The 13425-nt window shown below is 38.3% G+C and overlaps 1 protein-coding gene across 4 annotated transcripts in view; it reads right to left on the bottom strand.

Moving 5' to 3' along the window:
• Positions 1-13425, bottom strand: part of ELMO1 (engulfment and cell motility 1) — a 336399-nt gene that overhangs the window by 225204 nt on the left and 97770 nt on the right. For 3 of the 4 annotated variants that reach the window (XM_081343171.1, XM_081343172.1, XM_081343173.1), the window contains one exon: positions 782-832. The exons of the other annotated variant lie outside the window; for it this stretch is intronic. In XM_081343171.1, the coding sequence (XP_081199297.1) occupies positions 782-832 (51 nt within the window). The remainder of the gene's footprint in view (positions 1-781; positions 833-13425) is intronic. 4 annotated transcript variants of the gene reach the window in all.

Raw genomic sequence — 13425 nt, 5'->3', positions numbered from 1 at the left:
ATGGAAATGAACAGATATGGGCATATATGTGCTTCTACAACCAGATGTCTTTACTGCAAAATGTAAGTCTTTGCTTAAAGTTCCTGGACAATAAAAATATCTGTTGCACAATTATTTTTGTTGAGTTGAACTGTCTGGAATTCTGGAGTTACAAAGCATTTTAATCCTGGGGGCCAGAACAAAGGCTATAAAAACATTGCAAAAATCTTTTTTGACACAACAAATACTGTCCAGGTAGAAGGAAGATAAGATTCAACTAGAAGTTAATGTCTCAAAAGCAATGAAGAAATTGAAGCTAAAAGACACTGCCTATCTCAGCAAGGCAATGATACAAAACTTACCTAAAATTCAATCAAAATGTACTTATATGAAAGAAAACACTTTTTAAAATACTCTTCGCAGTTATTACAAATCTTTGGGGAAATCTCAAACATGCAAATAATTTCTGAGTTAGAATCATTGTGCATGGATGAGTGAGGGGAGGGGGAATCCAAGCATAGAAACAGAAAGAATTTTGGCTGGTTACAGGAAATAATTGATAGTTATTATTTCTTTCAAAGTAGGGATTAAAAATTACTTAATCAAGTGGCATCTGAACTTCTGTGGCTGCCATATTCATATACAATTTGATCCTTAATTTTTCCATTCAACTATATAAATTAATGTCACCTATCCTCACAAATTAATAGTATAGCATATCATATGGACTATGTTATAATAATCATGATAACAGCATAAGAGATAGGGAAATTAGATATATGCAAATGTATCAGCAACTTACCGGTGATGTTGTTAATCGAAGTATTGCCCCATTTTTAATTTCATTACGATTCTAAAAAAAGAAAATCCCAATGTTAAATACTGATATAATTTGACATATCGTATCTCCATCTTCAGCTTTTTTTGGCAGGTTGTTGGAGACATCACAGAAAAATGACATGTCTGAGCTTCGGCTAATCTCCAGAAAATGAAGAATAACCACTGCTTCCCCCCCACATGAACCAAAAACATAAGAAGAGAAATGTAGAGTATGCAGTCTAATGCAATTAAACCCTATGGTAATGGATTTAGGAGTCAGAACATTTACATCCCAACAACTCTGCCTACTCACTTAAGGAGCCTATTCAGGTTAGGTGAGAAATTAAACCACCCCTGGAGGACATATGTGGGGTTCCCCTAATCAACTTGCTCAAACCAAAGAAATTACTTGGATAAGTAGTGAAATGTTTCAAACCAACAAGAAATATAATTGGCATGATTCAATGTCAACATTAAGTTGCTTGTGAACAACTGGCTCTTACAACTAACAAACTGATGGGTTGCAATCTAAGGCAGAATAAAAATGAACTGTTCCGCCTAGATTCACATATGGCATTTTCTACCTAGATATCCCACTGCATTTGATTCATATTTCCCTTATTCTTCACCATAAAATTACAATAATTCCAAAGCTAAAGTTGAATTTGTGCTGTGCTATGGTAGACAGTAACCTAAATATGCAGGCAAGCTTATGATAAAATCATGCTTTGGAGAAAAAAAAAGGGAAGAGTGTACTTTGGGCATGTGCACTTTGTGAAATTGTATTCTGCCTCCCATCCATCCAAGACATGTTAAACTGGCTGCATAGCTGAAGAGGACCAAGTTTCAGCTTTTTCTCTGACAATCAAGTGATGATTTTCTGTAGAAAGGCTATATCTGACACATGACAGTGAAACAGCTCCTTTTTCTGTCAGTGCTAGAAAGATATAGATTAGCATGAAAATATGTGTACTAGTTTGATTTACTCTGAAATTACAAATATATCTGAAACCAGCACGTTAATGCATCCCAATATTTCATTATCTATCCATAAGATTATAAGTGAAGAGAGATATAGTCTCTCCTTTGAAAGAAAAGACAGGGAGAAAAGATACTTTGATTTTTGTTTGAAAACCAAAATGAAAGGATATAGCTTCAGTCCTTTTAAATATAAATTTTTGTGTTTCGCAGTTTTGCAGCAACTTCTAGTTTTCAAGCATAAGTTTAAATTACCACATCCTACGTCAAAGCTGTTGTAAATTGCCCCTATGAAACTTAACTCTATGCTGATGTCATATAATTCTGGAGCTTGTAGGCTGCTGAAACCCATCATTAAGCATCTGTAACACTGCAATGTTTCTTCGGGTATACTGCAATATACAATCTTAATACCACTGAAACTAGCCACTGAGATCTGATACCAGAAATTTGCCTCTTAAGCAAAACACATAGATACTAATATAGACATGAAAATATGCAGACATCAAATGGGTTTTTTAAGCAACCAAGGACCTAAAAACTCAAGCAAAGTCTTTTATAATTTCATCACAATACAGACACCGACATATGTGAAAATTCTCTTCCATTATTCAGTCAAGCTGGATCACTCTGGGATATTTCTTGTTTTACTGATCAACATTGCATTATTGTAATGTTTGAAAAACGTTGGCCTAAATTACATAATTCATACCTAGAAAAATGAAGTGAAATATTTTCTCCTTGCCTTTGAGAAATAATCAAGCAATACATCTCACAGCAATTTATATGAAAATGGTATCTTCAAATTCTGAAAGCAAACTAAGTGATTTGCTTTCCCATCCCCTAGTTTATTTTGGAGGGGCAGGGTAGAGTGGGGTTGGTTTGGTTTGTTGGTAAATATCATTGTTTATAGCCTTAGGCCATGAAAATTCCCTGCAAATACAAATGAATAAGTGGAGGAACTAAGAAGTTACAGTATAGTGTATGAAAATTAAGGCTTTGTTTTCCCCTCAACTGATATCAATCACAAAAAGGGCAGCAGAATAGAAATGATTTATATGCATGAAATTGTATGTACAACAGAAAGACGTAAATATCCAGTGTCAATGCAAGACGTGTGCTTAAGCCTTCTGAAGCAAGGATGAAAAGAAGATAGGATATTCCAGTAGTTCCCTAGGTAACCAGAAATAGATCACAAAACTGCTGACAATGATGGCAACAAATTACTCCCCACTTTTCCCACTTGATTCCTTAAAAAGTGGGCAATGATTAAGAATAGATATTTTTCTGGAAAATCTAGCAGTTCATGTCAGTTTTAGTAATCAAACAATACATCAATAGATTTAGAATTATTTAACTGAAAAAGATTATATTTTTGCATTAACTGGCGAATCACAGTTTAAAAGAAAATCAAGAAATATATTGCAATTTATCCATTTTGAATATGAGGAGTTGCAGAGACTCAATTCAGGCATAAATAATGACATTGTTCAATTACAATCAGAACAGTCACAAAAAAGCCTGAAAGCATCTTATATTGATAGAATTAATCCCAAAACATCAACTCTCTAAATGGGAAATACCGGCTTTCCAGTTAAAAATCCAACTTGTTTTTCATTCCTAAACAATTACTTAAAAATCTGCTAGGAAACAGTTTATACATTAACCCAAGGCATATTCAACAGAATTGAACTACATTCAATATATTAAGTTTTTAATAGAAACGTTTTGCACAAATTTAATCTGCCTATATAATGTCAATAATATCAATGAAAGCAAAGAAATTTCAAATAAAAAAAACCTCTGATCCTGACCACTGATTAAAAAATTAAAGTTGGCAAGTTTGGAGAACTCTGCTCTAGATCTATTTGCACTCAGAACCCCTTCCCAATTTTACAGGGTATTACTAAACCACACTTGTTTGTACTTACTAATTTTTTTCCTCTTCTAAAGTTGATGCAATTGTAAAGTATTTATTTATTGAAACATAAAAATCACAGTATGAAACCTAATAAAATATTAACTAATAAAAATTTTTTCATGAAAAATTGTATTTTTTAACAAATTAAAATAACAAGATGAGTGAAATTGTGATCCCTGGGAGATCTCAGACAACACTTTAAGAAACTGTAATATATAATCTAACTATTAGTTATAATATTTGAAGGATTGCAGGGTTTCCACTTTTAGCCAATCTATGCATACTTGATAATGTTATTAAAAACTTTCAATTTCCTTTTTTCATTCCTAATAGAGAAATTTTGATACTACATAAAACAAAAAATCAGGCATATAACAATTATATTTTGTTCATCAGAGTGAATGGGTTAATTATAGGATAACAGCTAAAAGGACCAACTTTAAAAGGGAAAAATCTTTTCAATAGCTCATGATTAATCATAAACTAATTATTAAATTAGTTGGCTCCTTCATTCTGCCTCACATGATTCTCCAACAATTGTTTCTGGCTTCTAGATTGTACTTTAACTGGGGCAGCTTGAGCCTGATGAAAACTGGGACAATCAGAGCACATTTTTACTCACTCAAAGAGGAATCCATGGCTGTAATGCTTATTCTAACATGTCACTGCATTATTTGATGCAGTTGAATAAAAGGGTAATGAGGACAATGGTTTTGTGCATTTGGGAATATAGAGTTTAATAAGAAGTATGTAAGGATACCTTAAGGGGAAAAAAGAAAGGAACAGGCAAGGTTTTTTTGTATCTTCATTATATTATATTAATAGTTTTTATTGGGATCATCTACTTGACAAAATAAAAGGGTAATGAAGACAATGGTTTTGTGCATTTGGGAATATAGAGTTTAACAAGAAGTATGTAAGGATACCTTAAGGGGAAAAAAGAAAGGAACAGGCAAGGTTTTTTTGTATCTTCATTATATTATATTAATAGTTTTTATTGGGATCATCTACTTGACAAAATAATAATAATAATAATAATAATAATAATAATAATAATAATAATAATAATAATAATAATAATAATAATAATAATAATAATAATAATAATAATAATAATAGAGTTGGAAGTTACCTTGGAGGTCATCTAGTCCAACCCCCTGCTCAGGCAGGAAACCCTATATTATTTCAGACACATGGCTGTCCAGTCTCTTTTTAAAAACTTCCAGTGTTGGAGCATTCACAACTTCTGGAGGCAGGTTGTTCCACTGATTAATTGTTCTAACTGTCAGGAAATTTCTCCTTAGTTTAGGTTGCTTCTCTCTTTGGTTAGTTTCCATCTGTTGCTTCTTGTCCTGCTTTCAGGTGCTTTGGAGAATAGCTTGACTCCTGGAAGCAGCCACAGCATGCCAACCCCTCAGCCAGCACACTCTGGGGCTGCGCAACTCGCTGTGACCACCAGGCTGGCCTTCCAAGCAGCAGGCACAGCGATAGCATTGGCAGCAGACAAAGGTAGAGGCACATGGGGTGGGAGGTATGCAATATTTCTTCATAGATATAAAGTTACAAAGATATTGGACTTCCGGATGGCAAGGCGTCGCCGGAGGCAGCCATTCTTAGGCTGTCAGCCCCACGGCTCCGTAGAGCCGCCGAAAACAGCGCCGATCAGCTGTTTCGGCGGCTCAGAAGCCCCCTCCTCGGGAGAAGAGGAGGGGGTAAGCGCCCAGGTAGGGGTAGAGCTCTCCGGGGCCACTAGAACTTAAAGTTTTGGCGGCTGAAGGATTGAGCCCCCCCGAAGCCTGGGTATGCTCCGGACTGTGAGGCGCTTCTGCTCCAGGCTTTTTGGAGCAGAACAGGGCGTCCGCAACCATCCCTGCTAGCAAGAAAGAACTTTGGAGGATGCAGGCAGAGCGATACAGGAGATTCAGGTGAAAGTGGACTTTTGATCTTTAACTCAATGGATTTTGCTGAGCTTGAAAGTGAAAGTGCGTAGCAGACAATAGTGGGTGAAAATGGCGGCTACATCTTTTAAAGTTTCTAGAAGTGCCGGGGCTTCTCCGGTGCAGCAGTCTTCGTTGCAAGCTTTATTGCCCCCTGAACCCGTACCTGCACCAGCCCTTACAGTTAAAGATTTGCAGAATGTGATGCAAGAGATTATGGAAAAGCAATTGCAACAATTAGTTGAGATAATGGATGAAAAGCTGGATGAGAAGTTAACAGAAAAACTAGCTGAGGTTATGGATGAAAAGATCACAGAGAAACTAACAGAAATAAGGGCAGACATCTTATCTGCATTTCAAGGCATGGCTATATGTATTGAGCGTTTGGACGAAAGAGTGGAAGATCTCAGTCAAAATAATACTAGATTAGAAGTAAAAATGACAGAAACCAAAAATGTGGTGGAGAAAATTGATTGTGATTTGACCTTGGTACAGTATCATCAGATGGAGTTTGCCGTGAGAATCAGAGGCTTAAAAGAAGATCCTAAAGAAAATTTGAAGAAAATAGTTTCTGAGGCTCTGGAAGGGGTGCTGGGGCGATCAGCAGATGAAATAATGGAAGATATAGATAAAAATTTCCGTGTTAATTCGTGGATTGCAAGACAAAGGAAATTACCCAGAGATGTGGTGGTTTATTTTACAAAGAGAGCAATTAGAAATGAGGTTATTCAAGCCTCCTACAATACTGAATTTGCAATTGCTGAGCAAGAAGTCTTGATTTTAAAAGAGATCCCTCCAAGAATTTTAAGTAGAAGGAAGGAATTTGCTTTTTTGGCACAAGAATTAAGACGACGTGATATCAAGTTCAGATGGGAGATACCAGTGGGTATGGTGGTGACCTATGAAGGTATGAGGCATCGTCTTACTACGGTGATTCAGGCACGTGATTTTTATAGTAATGTTTTAAAAGCAGCCCCCATACCACTTTTGGGATCTACAAAGAAGAAAGGTGAGGGAGAGTCTCAACGACACAGAGAGAATTTACAAGGTGCTGAAGGAACAATGCAGACAGATGAGAAAGTTACAGGAGTGGATCAAATTTCAGTATCATTGGAGGAGGCCAGAAATTGGAGGAGGTGTGCTGCTTTTAGACGAATGAAACGAGCTTGAAGATTTAGTTGTAGAACTGAAGGAGATAATAATGTAATAAGGATCATAAAAGGCGGTTTTAGAAGAGTAAATGGGAATTGAAATTGTTAAAAGGGTTAAATATTTGGGGATATATTTTTCACCCTCAAATGTAGAGTTATATAAAATAATTATGTTTTATAATATTTTATGTTGTTTTAATTTTAAAATAATTATGAAAACTTAATTGGGAAGAATTGTAGTAGTGCTTACTGAAATTTTGAAGGTCATGATTTGTTATTTGGTTGGTATGTATATCTATTGTGTGATAAGAAGGTGAATAAAGTGTTTAAGGTATATATTTTAAGACATGCTCTGTTGCGAGTTTGGGAAAAAGTATAGATTCAAGTTAACTTGTAAGCTACTTTTATGGGCAATAATGAAACACGTAATAGAAAATATAAAAATGATGTGATTACATTTAAGAAAATTTTAAGTTTGGAAAGGAATGTATGGTACTTGAAGCTGTATAATATCTTAAGAGAAGGAAAGATTGTATAAACTTGGTTTTAGTATGGAAAATTACAGACCAGGTGGAAAGAAGATTAGAAAACTGGTTTTTTAATGATTGATGTAAATTTGTTTTGTCTGTAATTGTTCTTATTGGGTATTTTTATTGACACTACTGTTATGGATATTAAGCAGATGTTGAATTTAATTACGGCAGTAAGACTTTTAGCAGGGCAATATTGGAAGAAGGAAGAACTGCCGATTATAGAAGAATGGACCGTAAAAGTTCCCAACTTGGAGGATATGGCAAAGATTTTAGTGTACTTGAAAGACTATTTGCAACAGAGAAATACTGTGGAGTAAATATGGGACTAAAAAGTATTATCCAGCATTTGAATAATTATTGATGTGATATTTATACTGTTTGGAGTTAATTTATAAGAGTTAAAGTGCGATAGTTTTAATAGTTTATGATTGTTTGCATAAGGTAGATTATGATTGTTTGTATTCTTATACCCTGTACTTAGCTCTGGGAAGTCGGGGAGGGGGGAGGGGGAAGGGAGGGAGGGGTGAAGGAGGGTTGGGGAGTGGGAAGGGGGTGGGGTGGGGTTGTGTTTTGTTTGTTAAAAATAAAATATATTGTAAAACTTTTTAATAAAAAAAAAGTTACAAAGATATTCATTTTAAATATGCATTTCCCTCTCTAACAAAAATCAAGGTTGGCCCAGTAATATATTACTACCCTTTAACCATCCCACTTGAAAAAGTCATTTGAAAAATTACCAAATTTTATTAGAATAATGTATACTTTACTTGAACATGTACAGTTACTAATGGCATTATCTGAAGATGCCTCATACTCCACTATTTATTTATTTATTTTATTTTATGTACAGTATCCCCTTCATGGGTTACTGCCTCCCCTTCATGGATTACTGCCTCCCCTTCATGGATTACTGCCTTGTCGTGGCGAAGGGGCTTGCGTAATTCAATGAAGCTATGAGCTATGCCGTGCAGGGCCACCCAAGACGGACAGGTCATAGCCGAGAGTTCTGACAAAACGTGATCCACTGGAGAAGGAAATGGCAACCCACTCCAGTATCTTTGCCATGAAAACCCTATGGACAGTACCAAAAGGCAAAACGATATGACGCTGGAAGATGAGCCCCTCAGGTCGGAAGGCGTCCAATATGCTACTGGGGAAGAGCAGAGGGCTAGTACTAGTAGCGCCAGAAAGAATGAAGCGACTGGGCCAAAGCCGAAAGGACGCTCAGCTGTGGATGTGTCTGGTGGTGAAAGGAAAGTCCGATGCTGTAAAGATTTTTCCTCCATAGGAACCTGGAATGTAAGATCCATGAATCAAGGAAAGCTGGACTGAACATCGACATCTTAGGTATCAGCGAACTAAAATGGACAGGAATGGGTGAATTTAATTCAGATGACCATCAGGTATACTACTGCGGGCAAGAATCCCTCAGAAGAAATGGAGTAGCCTTCATAGTCAATAAAAGAGTAGGAAAAGCAATACTGGGATACAATCCTCAAAATGACAGAATGATCTCAGTTCGAATCCAATGCAAACCATTCAATATCACAGTAGTCCAAGTCTATGCCCCAACCACCGGTGCTGAAGAGGATGAAATTGACCAGTTCTATGAAGCTCTACAGCACCTTATAGAACTAAAACCAAAAAATGATGTTCTTATCATCATGGGGGATTGGAATGCTAAAGTAGGAAGCCAAAAGATAACCGGAATAACAGGCAAGTTTGGCCTTGGAATGCAAAATGAAGCAGGGCACAGGCTGATAGAATTCTGTCAAGAGAATACAATGGTCATAGCAAACACTCTTTTCCAACAACCCAAGAGACGGCTCTACACATGGACATCACCAGACGGTCAACACAGAAATCAGATTGACTATATGCTCTGCAGCCAAAGATGGAGAAGCTCTATACAGTCAATAAAAACAAGACCAGGAGCTGACTGTGGCTCAGACCATGAGCTTCTCCTTGCAAAGTTTAGGCTTAAACTGAAGAAAGTAGGGAAAAGCACTAGGCCACTGAGGTATGAATTAAATCATATCCCTGTTGAATATACAGTAGAGGTGACAAATAGATTTAAGGAATTAGATCTGATAGACAGAGTGCCTGAAGAACTATGGACAGAGGTTCGCGACATTGTAGAACAGGTAGCAACCAAAACCATCCCAAAGAAAAAGAAATGCAAGAAAGCAAAATGGCTGTCTGAGGAAGCTTTGCAAATAGCTGAGAAAAGGAGGGAAGTGAAAGGCAAGGGAGAAAAAGAAAGATACGCCCAATTGAATGCAGAATTCCAGAGAATAGCTAGAAGAGATAAGAATGCCTTCTTAAATGAACAGTGCAAAGAAATAGAAGAAAACAATAGAATAGGGAGGACCAGAGATCTTTTCAAGAAAATTGGAGAGATGAAGGGAACGTTTCATGCAAAAATGGGCATGATAAAGGACCAAAATGGCAGGGACCTAACAGAGGCAGAAGAGATTAAGAAGAGGTGGCAAAATTACACAGAAGAACTATACAAGAATGAGCTTAATGTCCCTGATAATCACAATGAGGTGGTCACTGACCTCGAGCCAGACATCCTAGAATGTGAAGTGAAGTGGGCCTTAGAAAAGCTGAGCAACAACAAAGCTAGTGGAGGTGACAGTATTCCAGCTGAGCTATTCAAAATCTTAAAAGACAATGCAGTAAAAGTGCTACACTCAATTTGCCAGCAAATTTGGAAAACTCAACAGTGGCCACAGGATTGGAAAAGATCAGTTTACATTCCAATTCCAAAGAAAGGCAGTGCCAAAGAATGTTCAAACTATCGCACCATTGCACTCATTTCTCATGCTAGTAAAGTCATGCTTAAAATCCTACAAGCTAGACTTCAGCAGTATGTGGATCGAGAACTACCAGAAGTACAGGCCGGATTTCGAAGAGGCAGAGGAACTAGAGATCAAATTGCCAACATACATTGGATCATGGAGAAAGCTAGGGAGTTCCAGAAAAACATCTACTTCTGCTTCATTGACTATGCTAAAGCCTTTGATTGTGTGGATCATAACAAACTGTGGCAAGTTCTTAAAGAGATGGGAGTACCAGACCATCTTATTTGTCTCTTGAGAAACCTATATGCAGGCCAAGAAGCAACAGTGAGAACTGGACACGGAACCACTGATTGGTTCAAAATTGGGAAAGGAGTCCGGCAAGGCTGTATACTGTCGCCCTGCCTATTTAACTTATATGCAGAGCACATCATGAGAAAGGCAGGGTTAGATGAATCAAAAGTTGGAATTAAGATTGCCGGAAGAAATATCAACAACCTAAGATACGCAGATGATACCACTCTAATGGCAGAAAGTGAAGAAGAACTAAAGAGCCTCTTGTTGCGGGTGAAGAAGGAGAGTGCAAAACTTGGGTTGAAACTTAACATTAAGAAAACCAAGATCATGGCATCCGGCCCTCTCAATTCCTGGCAAATAGATGGGGAAGAAATGGAGGTAGTGACAGATTTTATTTTCCTGGGCTCCAAGATCACTGCAGATGGGGACTGTAGCCAAGAAATTAAAAGACGCTTGCTCCTGGGGAGGAAAGCCATGGCAAATCTAGACAGCACACTAAAAAGCAGAGACATCACCCTGTCAACAAAAGTGCGTATAGTCAAGGCTATGGTCTTCCCAGTTGCAATGTATGGCAGTGAAAGTTGGACCATAAGAAAGGCTGAGCGCCAAAGAATTGAGGCCTTTGAACTATGGTGCTGGAGAAGACTCCTGCGAGTCCCTTGGACTGCAAGGCGATCAAACCGGTCAGTCCTAGAGGAGATCAATGCTGACTGCTCTTTAGAAGGCCAGATCCTGAAATTGAAACTCAAGTACTTTGGCCACCTGATGAGAAGGAAGGACTCACTGGAGAAGAGCCTAATGCTGGGAAAGATTGAGGGCAATAGAAGAAGGGGACGACAGAGAATGAGGTGGCTGGATGGAGTCACTGAAGCAGTAGGCGTGAGCTTAAATGGACTCCAGAAGATGGTAGAGGACAGGAAGGCCTGGAGGAACGTTGTCCATAGGGTCGCGATGGGTCGGACACGACTTCGCAGCTAACAACAACAACAATGTACAGTATTTCCTGTTTCCCTTCAGGGGCTAAATACAAATATATTAGTAGAGTAAATGATATAATATTTGCTTTAATAAGACATCACCATTTGGAGGTATCAGTTACATAATGGTAAAGAAATCTCCATAAAATGCCATATATTATGCCCCTTAGCAAAACATCAAGGTTTTACCTTGTTTCAAGATGGTTGGATCATCATTATCTGGAACTAAGTATTAGTAGTCTTCAACTTACAACAGTTTGTTTGAAGTTACAACAGTATTAAAAAAAGTGGCTTAAGATCATTTTTCACACTGATGACCCTTACAGCATCCCCATGATCACATACATGATCTAAATTCAAACATTTGGCAATGAGCTCATATTTATGATATGCAGTGTTCTGGAATCATGTGATCCCCTTCTGCCACCTTCTGACAAGCAAAATCAATGGGGAAGCCAAATTCACTTAATAATCTTGTTACTAACTTAACAACTGCAGTGATTCACTTAAGAACTATGGCAAGCAAGGTCACAAAATGGGGCAAAATTCACTTAACGAATGTCTCATTCAGCACCATAAACTTGTGGCTCAATTGCAGTCATAAGTAGAGAACTATCTATAACAAAAGCATTTATAACAATTGATACTGCCAATTTTAAGCCTCATATTCTAACGATTATTCTGCTAAGCTGCTGTATGTTCCGAAATTCACCTTATGAACTGGTTCTAGCTTTACTAGAGTTTGAAAAGTGATCAATAACTGCATAATCAGCAAGTATCAGTTTCAAAGCACCGATTCAAAAATTGAGTAGGAGAGACAACCACTTCATTAGGGACAGTACTCCCAATACTTATGGACTCTGATCTTTGACCATAATAAACACTCACTTGTTCACCTCTCTCACCTCACTCTCCAGTACTGATAACAATCCTTGAGATTAGAATGGCTTCAACTCTGTTAGCTATTCCTAAGGCCCTAAAAACCTGGGTATGTTACTGAGCCTGGGCTGCCGAATGTGTCAAGGACCGCATTTCCTAGCTATATTGCTAACTGGTAAAAAAAAATCTTGCTCCTATGTATATTTAATTTGGATATTTTAGTGTTTTTATTTTTAAAAAACATTTTTAATATTTTTCACTGTAATACATTTTTTGAACTGTAAGGTAAAGGTAAAGGTTCCCCCGCACATGTGTGCTAGTCGTTTCCGACTCTAGGGGCCGGTGCTCATCTCCGTTTCAAAGCCGAAGAGCCAGCGCTTGTCCGAGGACGTCTCCGTGGTCATGTGGCCGGCACGACTAGATGCCAAAGGCGCACGGAACGCTGTTACCTTCCCACCGTAGTGGTCCCTATTTTTCTACTTGCGTTTTTACATGCTTTCGAACTGCTAGGTTGGCAGAAGCTGGGACGAGTAACAGGCGCTCACTCTGCTACGCAGCACTCGGGATTCGACCCGCCAAACTGCCGACCTTCTGATCGACAAACTTAGCGTCCTAACCCACTGAGCCACCGCGTCCCTTTTTGAACTGTAGGCCACCTGAAATCATTGACTAAGATGGGCAGCCATGGAAACTGAAGGAAGGAAGGAAGGAAGGAAGGAAGGAAGGAAGGAAGGAAGGAAGGAAGGAAGGAAGGAAGGAAGGAAGGTACAGATTTTGCTTTTTCTTCAGACTTCTTCATGAAAAGGACTGGAAAATACCAGGACAAAAGGTCTGCCCACCTGGGACCAGAAAGCCTGGAAACCAAAAGGAGATGCTGGCAATTAACTTATGCAATATTTAGAAGTTCTCTTTCTGTTCAGTGGAACATATGTCCTGTGCGCTCCCACAGGGAGGGCCTTCTCAGGGTGCCGCCGGTAAAAGAATGCCGGCGGATAACACCCAGGGGGAGGGCCTTCTCAGTGGGTGCGCCTGCCCTTTGGAACCAGCTGCCCATGCAGCTTAGGACTGCCCCCGACCTTCGATCATTTCACCGAGACCTGAAGACCTGGCTCTTCAAGCTTTCCGGCCCAGGCTGAGTTTTAATTGGGGT

The sequence above is a fragment of the Vipera berus genome (genome assembly GCF_964194415.1).
Source record: "Vipera berus genome assembly, chromosome: Z".
Lineage (NCBI taxonomy): Eukaryota > Metazoa > Chordata > Lepidosauria > Squamata > Viperidae > Vipera > Vipera berus.
This window is presented reverse-complemented; position numbering and strand designations above follow the sequence as displayed.